General features: G+C 51.4%; 7 protein-coding genes across 7 annotated transcripts; 4 read left to right on the top strand and 3 right to left on the bottom strand.

Annotated features, from left to right (window-relative positions):
* Positions 1–1,488: 1,488 nt before the first annotated feature.
* NCS57_00771700 (FtsJ domain-containing protein) lies at positions 1,489–2,759 on the top strand (the record flags this gene model as incomplete). The annotated part of the gene is made up of 2 exons (XM_053057560.1): positions 1,489–1,695; positions 1,767–2,759. 2 exons carry the CDS (start codon positions 1,489–1,491, stop codon positions 2,757–2,759), a joined length of 1,200 nt encoding a protein of 399 aa, XP_052913755.1.
* Positions 2,760–3,186: 427 nt separating this feature from the next.
* On the bottom strand, positions 3,187–3,834 carry NCS57_00771600 (Apple domain-containing protein; the record flags this gene model as incomplete). The annotated part of the gene is made up of 1 exon (XM_053057559.1): positions 3,187–3,834. One exon carries the CDS (start codon positions 3,832–3,834, stop codon positions 3,187–3,189), a length of 648 nt encoding a protein of 215 aa, XP_052913754.1.
* A 4,618-nt stretch (positions 3,835–8,452) lies between these two features.
* NCS57_00771500 (Abhydrolase-3 domain-containing protein) lies at positions 8,453–9,560 on the top strand (the record flags this gene model as incomplete). The annotated part of the gene is made up of 4 exons (XM_053057558.1): positions 8,453–8,500; positions 8,549–8,902; positions 8,955–9,228; positions 9,280–9,560. 4 exons carry the CDS (start codon positions 8,453–8,455, stop codon positions 9,558–9,560), a joined length of 957 nt encoding a protein of 318 aa, XP_052913753.1.
* Positions 9,561–9,813: 253 nt separating this feature from the next.
* NCS57_00771400 (uncharacterized protein) lies at positions 9,814–11,720 on the bottom strand (the record flags this gene model as incomplete). Its single annotated transcript, XM_053057557.1, has 2 exons — positions 11,542–11,720; positions 9,814–11,488 (listed from the first exon to the last, which is right to left on the bottom strand). Exons 1-2 carry the CDS (start codon positions 11,703–11,705, stop codon positions 9,814–9,816), a joined length of 1,839 nt encoding a protein of 612 aa, XP_052913752.1. The 5' UTR covers positions 11,706–11,720.
* A 2,452-nt stretch (positions 11,721–14,172) lies between these two features.
* On the top strand, positions 14,173–15,201 carry NCS57_00771300 (Hcy-binding domain-containing protein; the record flags this gene model as incomplete). Its single annotated transcript, XM_053057556.1, has 1 exon — positions 14,173–15,201. The coding sequence occupies one exon, from the start codon at positions 14,173–14,175 to the stop codon at positions 15,199–15,201; it is 1,029 nt and encodes a 342-aa protein (XP_052913751.1).
* Positions 15,202–15,292: 91 nt separating this feature from the next.
* Positions 15,293–16,560, bottom strand: NCS57_00771200 (DAO domain-containing protein; the record flags this gene model as incomplete). The annotated part of the gene is made up of 2 exons (XM_053057555.1): positions 15,293–16,046; positions 16,100–16,560. The coding sequence occupies 2 exons, from the start codon at positions 16,558–16,560 to the stop codon at positions 15,293–15,295; spliced, it is 1,215 nt and encodes a 404-aa protein (XP_052913750.1).
* A 280-nt stretch (positions 16,561–16,840) lies between these two features.
* NCS57_00771100 (uncharacterized protein) lies at positions 16,841–17,745 on the top strand (the record flags this gene model as incomplete). The annotated part of the gene is made up of 4 exons (XM_053057554.1): positions 16,841–17,026; positions 17,079–17,237; positions 17,291–17,661; positions 17,709–17,745. The coding sequence occupies 4 exons, from the start codon at positions 16,841–16,843 to the stop codon at positions 17,743–17,745; spliced, it is 753 nt and encodes a 250-aa protein (XP_052913749.1).
* Positions 17,746–19,675: the final 1,930 nt, after the last annotated feature.

Below are 19,675 nucleotides of genomic sequence, written 5' to 3'. Positions count from 1 at the left end.
TAATTCCTTTTGTTCGTACCATACTCTGTTGCGCGCGGCAAGCATTCTTTGAGCGCTGGAGGAGCTTAGTAGGACTGACTCAACCTCACAACATGTACAGAACAAAAGACGGAAGTCAGGCGGCATCTTCAGCCCTTTCGAACAACGAGAGTCTTGGGCAGTGGACGAATCAGGAATCCTTTCGCCCTGTTCATGGCTTGCTGATGCGCAGTAGTTTTGTGGGCAAGGAGAGAACCGCCACGCTGCCGAGAGAGAGACGACAAGGTAGAACTCCAAAGCTGATAAAACAACACCCCACCCCCCGAGACGAACAGGATTCTTTCCGTATCGTCTTCCTATCCCACAGGAAACGTGTGCTCGCGTCTGGCTTTTGACGTCGTCACGCTGTTCCCCAGCAAGGCTAGAAGGCGCCAGCATCTGCAGGCACTTTCTTTGAGCCTCTAGAAGCCTTTACGATGGCTTAGTTGGAACCTCTCAAAAAGAAAAAACACGACCAGAGCCGTGAACGAAGAGTATATGTGATATATGATCAGCGGAGATGCCCAGCCAATCAAGGCGCTTCCAGGCCATACATACTCTTGCCCCTGTCATTTTAGCACAGCAAACAGAGTCAGGGCCGTTTGCTGGTTTCATGGCTCTGGGAACTCGGTAGATACCAGGTGCCATCGTTTCCCACCGTGTCTATTTCCATGCCTCCTGAGACCCCAGGTCGCGTTCCCAGGCATCCAATAGAACGGCAAGCCAAGGACCGTGGCGGTGAAGATCTCGTCAAGTAGTGTTGGCAGACGTTTGAGAAGCCAATAAAGAGCGGCTGCAGTCAGTCATTTTACAAACGCGTGGCGTGTTCTTCCTTGTCGGTTTGTTTGCAGCCGGCCGCGGTTCCTCCAGCCAGGAGACAGACGTGACAAGGCATATTCAGGTGGCTTTGATTTCGAATTTGGTTTCTGACGCATGCAGGTGAGTCCAGCTTTTGAGTTCTCAAACATTAGAGCCAGATCAAGGCTTCCTTTTGAAGCAACCACAACGTCCATCTAGGTGCTCTTGTTGCTACCCAAAATCCAAGTCCTGGGATATCTAATGCGGGAGGCCTGCCTGTGTGGCACTGCTCGCGGCCGGTTATGCCGGCCGTTCTACCAGTGATTGTCTGACTCGACCAACAATCCAACGCCTTTAATCCACTTTGGCCAAGGCAACCAATTCCCGTTCCTTTTATTTCTCTCACTTGCTCTTGTATTCTCTTGGCTTACCCCCAGAGCCTGCTGGAGGCCGGCCAAGCCATGGGCAAACAGCGCCAGGCCAACAGTTTTCCAGTTCTGAATGTGCCAAACTGCACATAGCAGGTCAGTGCCTCCTGCATGTTTGGCTCCCTATTCGATTCCATGCACACATCCATACCGAGCCAGTATAAATACCCACCTCTTGTCTCCCTGACGCTACCATCTCCTCTCTTCAAAATAAATTCTGCCGGTCTCAACCAACTAACCGAAAATGACTTTTTCATTTAATCCTACAGCGGAAGACTTTCGCCCTGTGGGGAGCCAAGCCGAAACTCTCGAGTTACCCGATCCTCAACACGCATCTACGTGCGACGATGTTGAGATCTCTGAAGTCGAAAGGGGTGGCCAGTATGCCATGACTGCGTATCTCAAGGAGAACGTGCAAGAGTTTCGCCACCTTCAGCAAATGCGCACAAAGGCAAGTTTCCGCTGCAGTTTAGGAATTCGCATAATCCTAATCGTCTTGCAACTTGCTAACCACCATGATAGGGGTGGGAGAGCTCCAAAGGCGACGCCCACTTCAACAAGCAACGACGAGTCGCAGATGAGCCCACTGAAAAGGACGCTCACTTCTTCTACAACATGATGCACAAGATAGGACGGGACATGAACAAGGCCACACGTGCTTTTGACCTGTCCAATGTCAAGAAGCCGGCCTTGCTGGACATGTGCATGGCTCCAGGTGCCTTTCTTGTACAGGTCTTGGACAAGTACCCAAATGCCCGAGTCAAAGCCATGAGCCTCCCCCTCAAGGATGGAGGGCACCGAGTTAGGCTGGGTCACCGCAATGTCGCCGTCGAATTCCGAGACATCACCATGTTGGCAGCCGACATGGGCATGCAGGTGGAAGATGTACCGGAAGCTGGGCCTGACCCAGGAAATCTTGAATTCACAAAGGTCTTTTCTGATTCTGAAAGGTTCGACCTTGTCTTGTGTGATGGTGCTGTTCGGCGCACGCATCAGCGTCCAGCATGGAGAGAACATCGCGAGGCCACCCGTCTCACACTCACGCAGCTTGCGATCGGCCTCGAGCGCCTCAACAACGGCGGCACCATGGTCATTCTGCTACACAAGCTTGACAGCTGGCCTTGTTTTAGCTTGATCCGCAACTTCAGCAAGTTCTCCACCGTCCAGCTGTTCAAGCATCCTCAGCACCACAGGCTGAGATCCTCATTCTATCTCGTGGCCAAGAACATCCAGGCCGACAGCATCTCGGCCAAGGCACTAGTTCTGGAATGGAAGAAAAAGTACAAGGCTGCTACAGTTGGCACAGACGAGGAGTATTCAAGCGTTCTACGGGTGAGCAGCCAAGACGCTCAGGCAGCTTTGAATGAGTTTGGGGAGGAGTTTATAGCCATGGGACGCAAGATCTGGAAGCTTCAGGCAGAGTCCTTGGCAAAGGCTTCGTTTATGAAGTCTGAAGATGAAAGCCAGGGCAAGGGAAATGAAAGCGAGGGCATCAGCCAGCAAGACATGTTCTAGTGTGCGCCAGGTCGGCGCGTCAGTCAAACTGACATAAATATCCAGGACATCTTTCTACCTCAGTGGCCCGAGGTTACCACCACATTGACCCTCACAACTACTGAGCGTTGGTACGAGCGGGAATGAGACTAAATGCAAGCATAGTATTCTTAGAGAAGAGAGAAACACACGGTATGCGTATAATCAAGCATCAGTGATATCCTTTTTTACTCATCGTCCTTCTCTAATTGCCCATTTCTTTCAAGCAGCATGGCACACTTCTAAGCTGATCTGAAAGTTACTTGCCTACCTCGAGAGTCAAGAACATATCTAGAGAGGAAAAATCTCATATACAGAGCCCAGTCCAAGCATCTCTTCGTAAAATCATAAGGAGGGACAAACAACACTATCCCGTCACGATTTCGCCCTCAGCCCCAACCAAATCCCTCTAATACTCCACAACAACGGTGGGACACTCGACGCAACGGATGTCGTAAAAGACGTTGCGGACGTCCGGCTTGAACTTGACACCAATAGCATTGACGGGCTGGGCATACTTGTAGCACCGCTTTCCGTTAGTGTTGAACCGGACAGCCTTGCAGTTGCTGTCGCTCTTGCAGAAGGCAAGACAAGTGTCGTCGTCCTCAACGACCTTGTTTCCGTAAGGCTGCAGATCATCAGCGCCGACAACGCCGGTGCGGCCGCAGACGGCGTCGACAGACTCGGCAAAGCCACAGGCCGTGTCGTAGTAGGTAACATCCGAAACTCCCTCGAGCTTGAAGGACTCGACGGTGTGGGTGTACATGCCACAGATCTTCTGCTTAGGGTCCCAGCTAATGGACTTGCACTTGGGGTGATCTGCGACGCAGGCCTTGATACAGGCGTCGACGTTGGACCAGAGCTTGTTGCCAGTGTACCAACCAAGGTTCTTGTTGCCCTTGTTGCCCTTAGCACCGCAGATGGCTGTGCCAGGGATCTCGTGGACGGTGCAGGAGGGGTCGAGGGGGGTGATGGGGGTGGTGTCGCAGCTCAGGGGAATGGCATTAGCACCAGAGAGGGCCGCAACGATGGCAGTGAGAACAGTGAGGGAGTACATGATGCTGAAGTTTCGAAAAGAGGAAGTATTTTCAAAAGTGTGATGTAGAGAACGTGCTCTGAGTCTTGAGGCTTTTGCGATGCTGTGAAGTGATTGCTGGACTGTTTGAAGAGCTGGCCAAGCTGGGTTCTTATACCCGTCTTCCATTTGAAAATTCATCAACGTCTCTTCCTTACCTCGCTCTCGACCCAGGGCAAGCCGAAGCAAAGCTGAAAACAATGGCTTGCCTGGACCAGGTGAGACTTAAGCTATTGAAGCACCCATTCAGTAGTCCGATCCAGATGCTCTCCAGGCTCACCTCTCTCCTCTCAGCTTCAACCTCTGAGAATCCGGGGGAAGCGAGGGATCAGCAGAGAAATGATGATCGCCACTGCTGTTTGCTGGGGAAGATGGTTAGTCTTGGCAGCCTAGCAGTCAATAGCTTTATCTTGACAAGCCACCGCCAAGAAGACGTTGGCTCACTTACCCCGTCAGAGTCTTTGGGTTTAACCACGTGTGTCCGAGCATTCGATTATCGTCTTGGCTGCGTGTAAGCGATCTGCTGCATTACCGCGAGGCTGGGTTCGAGTCAGTTGCTCAAGGTGCTCAGTGTTTCTACTGACAAGTGTGATTGCACTGGTTATTTCGCATCGTAAGCCATCTTGAGCCTCGGGTAACTATATCCGACAGTGATATCGTGACAACCCCAGCTAAGTTAGTGCTAGGAAAATATGGGACAGTAGTCAAGGCTTTACAATGTCCCCGCGAAGTTTTCACGCAAGGGAGAACGTTATCCCCGGGAACTCGCCACGTTGGATTGGTCTATCGATCTTGGCAGGGCTCAGCTGCAGATGCCAAGCCCCCGGAGTCCAACCACGAGCGACGTCCCGACCTCATGGGTTCGGATTGTCGGGATCAAAGCGGCGAGACCTTCGGTTATTGCTGACGCCGACACGTCCAGACTGTTCTTAACCAAGAAAATTTCTTCTTGGCCAACAGCTCGATAGCTTGAGGCCAACACGGGAGAGTCGAGAGTCGGCCTTGTGACCTTGTTGTCCTTTAAATAACGTAAGACGATAGAAAGAGATGGGACGTGTGGCTTTGGACTAGGCGTTATCTTTGCCTTGTAACGGGAGTAAGCTTAATTGTTAGACCAAAGACGTGAGTTCTGCGATCCTACCCCAAGGCAGAGGGCGAGGCGCTCACCATAGCATCCGGTTAGCGAGCCTACATTGACAAGGGAATGGCGACTTCGTGCGCCGGTTTGTGTGCATTGATACTAGATCATCAAAGACAATTTCCCAGGCATTACATGTTTGGAATACATCACTTTGCTTCCCAATCTGGCATGCAGCTGTTGGGGACAAACGCAGTGTACGCTCCACTAGGGTGTGGGAGCTGGCCTTTGATCCGTGGTGTTTATCTAGTATGACAAACCTTTTGCAGTCAATTAGACTGTTAGATCAGTCTAGAACTGACTCGTAACTCTTTTGAGCGATTGTCGAAGTTTGTCAATATTGACTGATGGTTTCCTCGATCGGTGTGGGTCGGCATGTCACATATCATCTATATGCAGGTTTTTCATGAACAAAGAACAAACATGCGAGCAAGCCCCGCTTAGGCGTGTGCATATCAAACTCATTGTTTTGTATCGAGTACTGCTCGCTTCCTCACACGAGGACGCGATGCGGCGGTGAAAGGCCCCCTCTTCTAGTATTCCTTCCACCAGGTCGCCAGTATCGGTTACATGAGTGAGATGCCGTCTTTAATGTCCCATTTAAGCATTAAGGTGTGCACACACACCCTCTCGATAATCTTTTCGATACCTAGGAGTAACAGAAGACCGACGATGATGCATGGGTCGCAAGGGCGGTTGACCTCATACAGCTGAGACTTCGGGAGGAGTCACCAACAAAACTCACTCTTTAGAATGATGCAATTACTTCGCAAGTCTTGATCAAATCAAATTCCATGATACCATACCTACCGTTCATTGTTCATTTGGTATCCTGTGGGGGCGCCAAGGTCCACGGCAGCATGGAAGACAATCCTCAACACAATGTCAGTACCTCAATCAACTCAGCACTCTATAGCGCCGAAGCCTAGAGACATGCATCCATCCTATATCAATATTACTAATACAGATACACGATACCTGAAGCATCATAGGGGTCCGCGTACCTTGCTGCCAACTTCTCAGTGGCGGATCAACTCTGGGTACTGAGTCGTCCCTTCCAAGGCAGGTGCTCTGAATAGCCTCATTCGGAACCCACCAAACAGGCGCCATGCCAAGTTCAATTACCTTGCTCTGTTTTCTTTGAAATTTGCAGCAAGCCACTCTGCATGGCGAATCACTGAACCGGGAGACACTGCATGCATGCTCAATAGATTCGCCGAGGTATCACGTAGCTTTATGCCACACTCAAGAAGGCCACAAAGCCAAAGATTCCAGAAGGACATCCTGTCCTGATTGTGACAAGGTTCTGCACTCTGGCCCTCTCGCCTCTCAGCTACAAATACAGGCATCTCCCCCATCCCAACAGCAACCTTCTCCCAATCTCCCATCTTCCTTGTCTCCCCTTCACGCAGCCTCCACCTCTCAACAAACCGGACTACACCCAACACAAGAGATCCCCCGACATGACTCAGCGTCAACCCATCGCTATGGAGAAAGGAGTAGAGCTTCTTCTTCGCATCACCAGCAAGCCGGCAAATACAATGAAAAAAGAGAGTGCGCATCACCTGAGGGCAGTGTAATACCAAGGACACTGGGAAGACATCAAAAATTATGCCGGAGGCTCACAAACATACCGCCTCGAGGGGGGTTAGCGCATGGAAAAGACCCCAAGAGACGATACCTGCCCAACATCTTGAACGTCAGAACAGGCCGGCTAGAGTCAAGTACTCTTACAAGGTGAAGAGAAGAAAATAGAAAAGAACCGGACGACGAGAAGAGGGGCTTTTATGGCCCTCGAGAGAGCCCCCCAGTTCCTGACCTTTCGATACACACCCAAGAGCCGAGACGGAAACAACGATAATGGTAATAACTGTGTTGGAAGGCGAGTACTCTGATGACAAGGCAAGACCTAACCCTAGAGAAACAGACTCATGCGACCAGGAAGGCACCCCGATACATCGCAAGACCTGACATGCCTGACACGGTCGAGGTTCAACATATCGGTGTGACAAAGGGCTTCAAGTACAAGATGCGACGAGAAGACAGAACAATAGGATCAAACAACAAGCCTACGAGGGCAGTCCTGTCAATTAATCCATCATCCTCTGCCCGATATCGCTGCTCGCAGCTTCGTATAAGACTTGAGGCGACGCGAGGATGGTAGCTACCTACCGTCTCGCAAGGCAAGTAACATCTTTATCAAAGCCCACAGGATAGCCAATGCCAAAAAGGTTGTCGCAAGCACACCCAGCACAAGGTCCCAGCACAATGCTGGTGAAAAGGAAAAAGGCTCAAACGAGCCATCGAAGAGAGCGCTTCAAAACCTTCTGGCGAGCATGCTGGTTCGCAACTTCTCGAAAAGGAAACAAAAACGAGGACATCAGTCATTCCATAAGGTGGGAAAATTTTCTTGAAAGGCAAAATCTATTGACCTAAAAGGGGAGCAAAGGTCCCATACGAAAAGAAGGAGTCTTAAGCAACGCAGTGCGGCACCTCCCATAGCACCTTGAACGTCGGAACCCGACTGGGGAAGAAAGGAAGAGAAGAATTAAGTAATGGGCCGACATGAGCAATCCCATCGAACTCGAAGAGGGCCTGAATTTGTCGCACCTTCTACACGAACCGAAGGCCGAACAGGTCAGCATCGCACAGCGAGGACAGCAACCGCCATCGGGGTGTACGCCATTGCCTGGATAGCAAGGATCCAAAAAAGAATGACCCGAGCGACAATATATCCATGTCTCGAAGAGAGAGCCACCTGCCACGAAAGCAACGACATGCAAGCAAGAACGCTCAAGAAGACGACAATCGCGAGACAAATCCTTCCAGTTTGTGCTCGGGATGAACAGTACATAAGATGAAGGAACAAACAATCGAGAATCAATAATTCATTGCGTAAAGAGGAAGAATTGAGGAGGGTGCAACAGAGTGACTGAGTCTGAGGCCGTCAGAGGTGGCCAGCTTGGGCAAGGTGACGGGATGTGAATAGCTTCAAGACAGAAGCATAAATGGCATCTTGACCAACAGAGCAAACCAAGGCCCAATTAATTGACACAGAGAAATTCTCCACATGAAGCAATCGTGTTCGATGCACCAAGAGCCCCATCATGAACTTCCCTCGTGGCCGCCAAGCTTCCTTCCAGTGGAGATGTCATCCACCGAAACAGGCCTCAAGCAGCGCCCAAAAGTCCCGACTAGACCCAGCAAGGTCCTCGGTGGGGATGGCTGCAACATCGATGCTTGATCTGATAAGATAATCTCGCCCGCTTGGCTCATCATCGTGGAGCCCTTACCGAGCCTTAGCATCGGATTGATCAGCATTGAGTGCGTGGTTTTACGAGCGGGTGATCCAGCCGAAGCAGGGATCGGCCGTCGTTGAGGGTCCATGGCGAAATGTTTAAGTAAACGACGGATCCAGGTTAAACTGACGTGAACAAGACATTTGCATCATCCTCTCTAACAATGGCAGAATATCGACACTTTGCAACTCCTGATCCTCAATGGACAGACGTGGGTTAGATCACCATAAACGCTAGGCACTGTTGCTAAAGCGACTAGTTCCCCAATAATCTGCCACCGGACACCAAGGTGGTACGGGGCATGCCGAGAGATCATGATCCCATCACTCCGCAGGAAGGACTTGACATTGTCGAGTTTGACGTGCCCGTGAGAGACGACACCCCCATCACCCTCCGCACGTATAGACGAACCGCCAACCGTGACGATGCCCTCCCTCTGCTAGTTTACATGCACGGTGGTGGCTACGTCTTTGGCGGCCTTGAGACAGATGATTCAACTTGTCGAGCAATTGCCTTAGAGCTAGACATCGTTGTCGTCAATGTCAAGTATCGGCTCGCACCTGAGCACAAGTTCCCCGTCGGCTTTGAAGACTCTTTCGACATTGTCCGCTGGGTAAGCCATGCCACCACCAATCACCACTTCACCCCTAACCTCCCCGTTGTAGGCTGCATCGTCAGAAGGCCAGAGCAAGCTTAACACCGATCTCGCCAAGGGCTTCATCTTGGGTGGCACTTCAGCCGGCGCCAACTTTACCGCCGGTATCTCGCACTTGGCCCGCGACGAGGGTCTCTCGCCAAAGATCACGGGTGTCGTATTTCTTGCTGGCAGTTTCTGCCATCCTGATGTGCGGCCAAAGAAGTACCTAGACCGCATCCTCAGCGTCGACGAGATCAACGATGCGCCCGGTCTTACGCGCAAGTCCATCGACTACTTTTCAGGTACCAAGACGCTTCAGTTTCTACCGGAAACTCCAGCTGACGTTTATGTAGAAAAGTACGGTGCTCCGCCAGAAGACAGGCGTCTCTCGCCTCTGCTATTCGACTCACACGCAAACATTGCCAAGAAGGCATACTTTGCCATCTGTGGATGGGATCCTCGACGAGATGAAGCGCTACTTCTCGACCAGATTCTCCAGGAAGAAGGATTATCTACCAAGAAGCACGTCTATCAAGGGCTGCCACATGGTTTCTGGACCACTTGCCCGGATCTTCCCGTGTCTAAGAAGTGGTTGGGGGATTTGCTTGAGGGTCTGCGCTGGATGATTGAGTAAAGCACATACAAAACGAAGTCGGTACGGTTGTTCCATCTTGTTTCGCTTACTCTCAAGATGATTTCGCCATGCGTCTTCTCGGGTGACAGGTTGAAATAGCACTGCAATTTGACAGACTCGTGTCCTCCTTAGTATACAGCATGTCAATTTACCTTGCCAGCTCGTACAAACCCCAGATCAACGCCCCCTCTCCACATTTTCACAACGAGCGAAATACCGGGTCCTGTTTCTCAGAGCATCTCGTTCTCACTCATCACAGGATACCCTCCTCGACTACCTTGACCTTAACCTTCATGCCCCAGCCCTCCTTCCAGTGCTTCTTCTTGCCAATCTTTTCCACGTCCTCAACAGCATCCTCAATCGTCTCTTTGGTCTTGGCAGGGTCGTCTTTAGTCTTTTGAACGGATATGGTCAGGATCAGTCCCTCCTTGTTCTTCTCCTTTCCGAGATTCCAGGACCACTGCGCAGAAAACACCACGCGGGGCTTGGACTTGTGAATCTTGCCAGCCGGGTACAGGGCCGTGATCAGACGGCCTACTCTGCCGAGGTAGCCAGCCCACCAGACCTCTTCGGAGGTGATGAGCTTGCGGAGAGACTCGCGGAACTCGATCTCACGAGGTGGCAGTTCACCGCCGTACCTCGACTCGAGCATCAATGCCAGCCTAGCTCGGTCCTGATGCGAGACGCCGTGGATCGACGACATGGTTCCCACGCTGGTCGAGTAAAGGGCAGTCGTCGAGGCGGTCTCCTTGGACATGAACATGTGCAAGTACATCGAGTTGGCGAAAGAGTCGACGACGGGCTCGCCAAACTCTTCGGGAAACTCCTTGGTCTTGGAAGGTTTCGGGATCGCATGCTTGAGCAGCTGCTGGATATGATGTCGTGAACCAGGTGCAAAGTACGCCGTGGCAATCTCTAGAGGAGATTCCTGTCGAATGTCAGGTGAGAGCTGACGAAACAAGAAACCCTCTCGCACACCACCCTGGCAAAAGTGCGCTTCCTTGATGCCCCAGGGGATAGACTCAGAGAGGACGTTGACGAGGAAGGCGACGGCAGGAACCTGCGATCGTCTTCGGTCCGAGACCCGGAAGATGTCCTTTGCAGCCTTGGCAACGTGCTTGAGCGTCTCGGTGTCTTCAAACTGCTTCCGCTGTGCAGTGTACCCGTTGATGATGGAGATGGGATAATGGCTGCCGTGAGACTGGTTAAGGTAAAGAAGCAGGTATCCCCAGCCTCTAAAGCCACCTCCGGAGAGATAGATGCGATAACCTCCTTCTCTCTCCGCCTTTTCGGTCAGCTCTTCAGGGATCTGCAAACGGTCGTATGCGTCCTTGAAGTTGCCAATCATCTCATCCTTGAACGCCTTGATAGCGGCGTCAGCTTCCTCCTTGCTCTTCCCATCCTGCAGGTCATGCAGCTTCTTGGTCAGAGCAGCAGCTCCATAAGGAAAACTGAAGCTTCCTCGGGGACTGATACGGATCTCTCCACCTTGGCTGAGCATCCAGGTAATCTGCGTGCTGCCTCCTCCCAGGTCCATGACCAGTCCTTCCATGCTCGAGAAGCCACTGGCGATACCTAGGGCTCCAACCTGGCCCTCTTCCTCCTTGGGAAGAAGCTGCACAGTCAAGCCAGTCTTGGTCTTGATGGCAGACAAGAACTGCTTAGAATTGAGGGCAGCGCGCGTTGCTTCGGTCGCAATGACGTGGATGTTGTCCTTTGTGCAACCAAAGTCCTCGCAGACAACAATGAACCTGCTCAAAACTGAAACAACAGACTCAATGACTGAGTCCGGGATGGGAATCTTTTCTCCAGTCTCAGGGTCATACTGGGAGTCGTAGAGTGAGATGGAAGATCGGTAGACACAGATGGTCGGGAGCATACGCGCCAGAGGCGACGAGAGGTCGGAAATGGAGAGTCGGATGCCATTGCTGGAGTCGCAATGTCAGATTGACACTCGAGGAACGTCATGGGAATTGCTCACCTTCCCATATCCACGACGCCGATCAACCTGCCGCCGTGTCCCTGCCATGGCGGGTGTCCACCCTGAAGGTGAGCGCGATGCGGCAGGATGGGCTGCGAAGCAGCGCCATGATCAATGCCAAACTCAGTAATCGGGTCAATGTCTTCAAAGTCGGAAAAATCCATCACAAGACGATATACAGAACAAAGAGTCGAGAGCAATGACGACAGGGCCGCCCCCGATATTTAACGCGTCACTGCCAACCCTCATCCCAGTCCCCTCAAAACTGGAGCCAGTTACAGCGGCCGAACACGTCAAGGGAGGTGAAACTCCAACAGAGACAAGGAACGCTCGCCCGGGGGCGTCATTGGCCGAAGCACAAGCTGAGCTTCGATAGCTTGGTGATGCCCTAGCCGGAAGAGTCCCTAGCAGCGACCTTATTTGACGACGACGAGCGGTGGGGCTGTTGTCGTGTGAGCTTATCTTTTCAGCTCCCATCAAGGTTGAAGCTTCTGTCCTTTTTGAGGATGCGCTGACGGAGCTCAATCGCAAGCGAGGGAGGTCCAAGCATGACAGATCAGCTATGAAGAAGTTTGACTCCAATTGTTACGCTCCATTGACGCAGTTTCGTGGTCTTCGCCTTGATCTTGCTCCTCGGCCGGATACCAAAACAAGTAAACATCCCATACTCAGCCACGGGTAGTGGCATATCACCCCTGAACAAAGAGAGCTGAACCGGGCTCCCGCATGCTCCTCCAACTTGATCGAGGCGTACCGCTGGCGTCATTTCCCCGGTAACCCCAGGTCCACACCCGGTCTTGTGCATCACGGCACATGCAGGCGTCCGCCTCCAGGGGCATCATCGCCGCCACCCCCTTCCAGTGGTTACGTATATCCAAGACTTCCAGGTCCGGTTCCTGGTTTTTGAGATAGTGGTTATATTAGGGCTTATAATGACCGCCCAATATCGTTCACAGATCGTCCGAGCACGCGGTCGTACAAAAACTTGAGGCACCAGGGCGGCTGCGCTTAGTTAAGTCAATAAAGAGTATTTACTTTATAGCCTATTTACGAGCTAAATAAGAAATAAAAATAAGCAGTAGTATCATAAATCTTTGAATATTTTATTTATTATATTTAAGGACCTTTTTAAACGGTAGAACCCAGAGATCGTTGACTGAGAGTCTCATGTTTTTTTGCGACTGCGTGTCAAGGTGTTGCCCTTCCAAACAGCATCCGGATACTCATGGTCGCAACAGATCAATCAGTATATCCCCGACTCGTGCAGAGGCAATTGCCTTGGTACAGCGAGATCAATCAAAAAATATTATTTTTCCTATGCCAAAATCCCCTCACTGAGCCTAGGGATTCGAAAGGCAGCTCGCTCTCCAACACTCTATTGAGCAACTGTTCGATTGAGCCGCCAGCCATCAATGCAACGGGGTCATTGGTCACGATCGCTCTTTCACAAGACAGTCAAGGCCTTTCAGACTCGAAAATGTGATATCATTCACCAAATTAACCCATATCAGTGAGTCTGGGCTCTTGCAAGAAACCTCCTCAGGTTAAATGGGGAAAAGGCCCGCAGGCAGCTGCTCAAAGTGCCATTATGGCTGGATAGAAGGATACTCAACAAGCTGCTGTGTGTCCCAAATTTTTATCCTTCCATCATCAAAGAGACGGCGGATAGCTGCCTAGCAATAGACGATCCCAGCCCAGCGGTTTGACAACTGATTGCTAGACGGCGCATATTATCTCACCGACAGGAAGCCCCAATGCCTGAGAGGTTCTCGCCACGAGATCGGTGATTTTCTCAAAAAGCATTTGTCCAAAAGGCTTATTCGAGTATCTCATCATTGTCAGTCGGATTCATGACTGTGCGATGGACCCCGACTGTTTTCTCGCTCCTGGGTTTATATTTACAGGTCCACCGGGACCAGCGTCTGCTCTTCTTTTCTGTTCCAGACTTCAAAAAGTTGACAACAATCCTATAAACCAATGACCTCTCTCTTCGTTGTAATAGCGATTCTTTCACCGCGTCCGAGAGTGAGTATCTAGGTTCATCCAATCTCTCGGGTCACAACTACGTGCGAGAGCTGTTGTCCTTACAACCTATAACTACCTAGACGCTGCAATAATAGATCGGCGTCGACGCCCATTTTTCTCGGTCACAGTATGCCAAACACGAAGTTCCTACTCTCGCTCAGCAGAGAAACCTGTCAGTCAACGAGATCAATCAGGATTGAAGTGGGACAGTGAAGATATGAGATCTAAAGATATCAGCACAAAGTCCCAGACAATGTCGGCAAAATGATAAAGTTCATCCGAATAAATAGTAATTAGGCATTCGCAACACTTGGTGGCCAGCAGTTGAGAGGGATTTTGACAACAGTCACGCAATCACGCCTGCGCAAGTCGCCTTCTGTTGTTTGAGCCGATGAGGAACGACAGCTCACTCCTCATCTTTAAGAGCAAAGTGAATTGGCATTAAAGACATCAGGCAAGACAAGCATATAATTTGTCACATTCATGATGAACCAGGACCGCTTTCCTTCGGGCTAGAGTGAGTAATTGAGGCTATCCACTAAATCTCCATCCTGAGCGGGGGTAGATCTTCAAACTCCAATACTCACCACCAACAACCCCCAAAAAATGCCTTCCAAAATCCTCATCCTCGACGGCGGCCTCGGCACGTCCCTCGAGTCCAAATACTCTGTCTCCTTCTCTAGGTCCACGCCGCTCTGGTCCTCTCACCTTCTCATCTCCGACCCGGCGACTCTTCAATCTTGTCAGAGCGACTTCGGCGCTGTGCCTGTTGACGTGCTCCTCACGGCGACGTATCAGGCTTCTATCAAGGGTTTCGCTGATACTCGGACTGAAGAGTTTCCAGATGGGATCAGTCGCGAAACTGTTCCTCGTTTTCTCGATGACGCTGTGAAGATTGCGCAACGAGCCGTGGGTGAGGATGCCCAGGTTGCTTTGAGCTACGGGCCGTACGGCGCGTGCTTGATTCCGAGTCAAGAGTACAGCGGCAAATACGACGACGCTCATGATTCGGAATCTACACTTGAAGAGTGGCACCGTGAGCGTCTAGGTCTCTTTTCAGAGATCCCAGACGTTAGCAAGAGAGTGAGCCATGTTGCGCTAGAGACCATCCCCAGAGTCGATGAGATTATCGCCATGCGCAAAGCTCTCGCCGCAACACCAGGTCTCTCGGATCTACCATACTGGACTTCATGTCTCTCACCTGGCGCCGAATTGGCACTTCCCGATGGAAACTCTATCGAGTCCGCCGTCGAAGCCATGCTGGATCGAGATGTGTCAGCAAAGACGCCCTGGGGCATCGGCATCAACTGCACCAAGGTTGACAAGCTCGATCGCCTCTTACAGATTTTCGAATCGACAGTTGCGCGGCTAATTGAGCAAGACCGCTTAGACAATTGGCCTGCACTAGTTCTGTACCCCGATGGCACGAACGGGGAGGTGTATAACACGACGACCCAAAAGTGGGAGCTGCCGGACGACGCCAAGGACCAGGTACGCTCGTCGTGGGAGTCCCAGGTTGAGAGCGTGGTCAGGGCTACTGAGGGTCGGGGGAAGTGGCCTGTCATTCTCGTCGGTGGATGCTGCAAGGCGAGGAGTGAGGATATCAAGAGGCTTCGAGATCGTCTCCTCGGGTAGACCACACAACTACTCGCGTTCAAATCCAGATTATGTTACATCAAATGGGTATCCTTATTCAAATCCGATCCAGTCTAGTGTATGCCTCTTCTCACGGCAGATATCCCAAACCACTTATATCTGCACTCAGCTCCCTCCCCTGCATCATCTCCGCCATGACCTTGCCCGTCCCAAGCGACAGACTAATCCCCCAAGGCCCATGTCCCGCAGCAACAAACACGCCTCCATCTGCTCCCTTTCTCGTCCTGTACCCTTGTCTTAGATCTACATCTTCCACCCGCGTAACGTACGGCGTGCCCCTCTGCGTCACAGGCCGGAAGCACAGCCCAGTTCGAACAACCTCCAGCTCACTCTCCGACTTGATCAGTTGTCTCGCTGTAGCTTTCAACTTCTCCAGAGGCCCTCGCATTGGCTTTGCAGCCGTAGCTAATAGTGGTAGCGGGATAGCCGAGTTGACACCTCCTAGCCAGATATCGCCGTTCGGTCGAGCATATATCTCTGGGGAGAAGTCATCCAAGCTACAATACAGCGAGTGATATACATCACCCACGTCCCCGGGATTCCGCACAACCAGTGAATGACCCGCAAGACTCAACACCGGTATATCGATAGCAGAGCCTGGAAACATAGACTCTAAAACATCGGGCGTCCAGCAACCGGCGCAGACCAAAACCCTTGTGGCCGGGATCTCGGTCTCGGAGGAGCAGTCGGTGAAGCCGATACGGACATGTGAAAGTTCATCGTGGCAGTCAGGCCCAACGTTGAGGACTATTGCGGGATGGTGAAATCGGACACCAGCAGCTCGACACCTGTCTAGGAGGAACTGACAGAGTCTGAGGGGATCGCTATGTTTCTTTCATATCAGTAACATGCTCATAACTGTGATGTCTCGACTTACAGAACAGCCGTCCCCTCAGCATTGTCAACCACACTAACAGCATCACCCTTGACACGCCTCAACCAAGGCGGACTATTCCCATCCTCAACCTCCCTCTTCTCCGCCACCAAATCTACCCGGCTACCCCCCTCACGTAACCAATCTTCACCTCCAGGTCCATTAGCCTTCCTCCTCGGAGGCTCATAATTCACCGTCACCGACTTGGCATACGCCCACTTCTCGTGCCCATCGTACTTCTTCGCGAGTCTCTCATGCTCCTCAAAGCTGAGAGCGCCCAGGGACGCAAGTTCTGGCGGGAACCAGTCTCTAGCGACGAAGCCGCCGGCATAACCCGACGCCGAGGCAAACAGCTCCGTAGAAGCGTCGACGACGTGAATCGACCAACCAGGTTGATGTTCAGAGAGGTAGTAAGCCGTCGCGATGCCAATTATGCCGCTTCCAACAATCACTGTCGTAGCCATCGGATGAAAAAAGAGGTGTAAAAGTATTAACCATACAAAAGGTTTGAGGAGGTTTGGGCTCTCAGCTGACAAAAGACGCCATCAAGCTACAAGCTCAATGCAGTAGCAGCCCCCGATGACGTTTGTGACCATACAGGGTAAGGTAACCCAAGTGAAGCTCCAGAAATGACCCCGCCATTCAGACTGAACCCCCACCTCGTGCTGAAGCTTTCGACTCAGCCAACTCACGAAAAAAGAATCTTGCGTGAGGCGCCGTTACACTGCACCAACCACCGCGAACATGACCTCCAAAGTTTTCATCGTCACCGGTGCCAGTAAAGGCATTGGCGCCGCCATCACTCGATACCTCCTGGGACAATCCCACAAGGTGGTTGTCACGGCTAGATCATCTGAGTCCCTTGAGGGATTCAAAAAGTCGCACCCTGATCAGGTCCAATTCATCGCGGGAGACATTGTTGACCCTGAGGTTGGGACAAAAAGCTTGCTCTCATAAAACAAGGAGGCTGACAGCAGAGTAGATGCCCACCAAGCTGACGGAACTCGCCGTGTCCTCGTTTGGCAAAATTGACGGCCTTGTCATCAACCACGGCCTCTTGGCTCCCAAGCGATTTGCTGACACAACCGCCGAGGAGTGGAAGCACATTTACGACGTCAATGTCTTTAGCGGCATTGCCCTGGTAAGATCTAGCCATCTGACACATCTGCGAGAGCTACGCTGACATATGGTCAGGCTCAAGCAGCACTTAACGAGCTCCGGAAGTCCAAGGGATGCATCGTGTGGGTGTCATCAGGGGCAGCAACAAAACACTACAAAGGATGGGCAAGCTACGGTTCATCTAAAGCTGTCTACAACTCCATCTCGGCCCACATTGCCCTCGAGGAGCCCGACATTACCAGCGTAGCCGTCGCGCCAGGACGCGTCGATACTGACATGCAGGGCGTTCTGAGGACCGAGGGTAAGGATAGCATGGACGAGGCGCAGTATGCTACCTTTGCCGAGGCCAAGGAGAAGGGCACCTTGCTCAAGCCGGAGCAGCCGGGACATGTCATGGCCAAGTTCGTGGCAGACCCGCTCAAGTCTCTGAGCGGAAAATTCTTCACGTACGTTTCACGACATGCTGTGGAATCGACAGCTAACGGTCATGCAGATGGAACTCACCAGAAGTTGCGGCGTATCAAGAGTAGAGGCCCCTTGGAAAGTAGAAGACGGATTCCTGGATACTCAAGCAGATGTTAGCTTCATGTCTTGACGAGGTTTAAAACAAGCAAGAAGGTAAATAGACAAATGCAAGTCAGGCGAAAGATGAAAAGCTCTTAGTTTGCTCCACATGGACATTCGGATTTAGCATGGAATGTAAGTTTCTTCATCATAGCATTTGATGATGTGTTGAGAGAAAAGAAGAAAAATTGTTCTTACCTTATGGTTGATGCGACACGCGTAGAATGGCGTCTGGATCCTTCAGGTAATGTTCTTTTTTCCTGTCAGTTCCAAAGCCTCCAACAGGTAGTTCAACAAAGTTGTGGTATCGAATGCGCTCAGGCTATCGAATGTATCCGTCATGAAATGTCGGTATTTGATAGTACATAGCAAAGGCATCACAGCAGGGTCGAGAGGGTCGCTGCTGAAGGGTTCTTACAGCATGAACGAGAGCGCTGGCCTGAACTTTTTTCTCGTTAGCCATGTCCAACAGATGGAATCAAGCTTCAAAAGGACAAAGAATTGGAATCAATCAGATATGTCTATTTGGCATAAGACGAAGTCAATCAGCACCGAGGCTTGTCGGACCTCTAAGACTGGGGCGACAACTTGTCTCTTCATGCGATGCGACTGGGCAGAGGGAATCGAGGCAACTTACTCAAGGCGGCAGCTCATTGTTGGTAGGAATGTAGAGCAAGAAATTGAAAGATAGCAATGCGACAAAGCCTAAAGGCCATTGCCGCAGAAGAGACCGTCAGAAGACGTGGTCTCTGTCTGGATTGTGAGCAGAGAAGGAGAGAAAGTGATGATGAAGAGAAAGGAATTTTTTCAGATGGGAAATTTTGGCCGAAGAAAATGCATGCGCGAGGCTTGGTCCGTGCACGGCAGACGCGCCGCTCGAGGCAACAAAGTGTGGCGCGTGAGGTCCTTTCAGCCCCCTCTCTCTCCACACCTCTTTTCAGGCCCTTTCAGCTAGCTTCCAAGGACAGCGTGCACGCACACAACCACTGGCAGGTCTTGGGTTATGAGGCTTTGATCTGACTGAACCACTGGTGGAGTCGGTCCTGGCCACGTCCTGGTTGGCCCCTAAAAAGAATGGAACCTGATCGCGAGCTGGGCTGGGCTTTCATCAAGCGCGGCGCATGAGCTTGGCCTGGCCTGGCCCCTCCCTCCCTCCCCCGGGCCGCAGCAGCTCGCACATACAAAAGCGGCTTGCCCCACCACTCATGGACCATGAGCAACCATCCGTCTGAAAATCGTCCTCTCAAGCCTGAAGCTTTGCGTTGTGAGCCGTCAACACCAAAAAAAGGTTGCAGCAAACTCTCACGGAACAAACGAGTATATACCGGCAGATACCCGCATCCCAGTCACTCTTGTTTATAATTTCACCCATCTTCCTGTCATCTTTGTTTGCCATCTTTTCCACCGTCATCGCGTTCCACATCGCTCAGTCACCGCTCACGCTCTGATCGCGTCCGTCGCCTGGGAGTTGCATATCTCTCCATTTCGATATTGGATCCTCAACTTTTCTCGCAAACGCCTCATCATCCGACGACTTCTTCACCTCTCGCTTCACTGAAATCATGTCTGATCACGAGTTTGGAGGTACGTTATTCTGGTCATGCTGCTCTTTGTCTTGTTTGCTGTTGCATGCGCCCTCATCCGGCATGCATATCTTGACTCCATCACAACCCGTGGACATCACCACAATGCGATGCGTCACTGTTGTTGAAGCCAACACTGAATCACTTCTACATCTTCTTTGACTATTTATTCATCTGCATCCTCAATGTTCGCTTCAATTTACGCTGTCTATCAATTTGACATCTTTCTTCACATGCATACCTACTCGCATACTCACCTAAGGACTCTACCTACAACATCACTCTTCTATCCTTCATCCCTTCTCAAGCACAA

Source organism: Fusarium keratoplasticum, chromosome 5, assembly GCF_025433545.1.
Source record: "Fusarium keratoplasticum isolate Fu6.1 chromosome 5, whole genome shotgun sequence".
NCBI lineage: Eukaryota > Fungi > Ascomycota > Sordariomycetes > Hypocreales > Nectriaceae > Fusarium > Fusarium keratoplasticum.
This window is presented reverse-complemented; position numbering and strand designations above follow the sequence as displayed.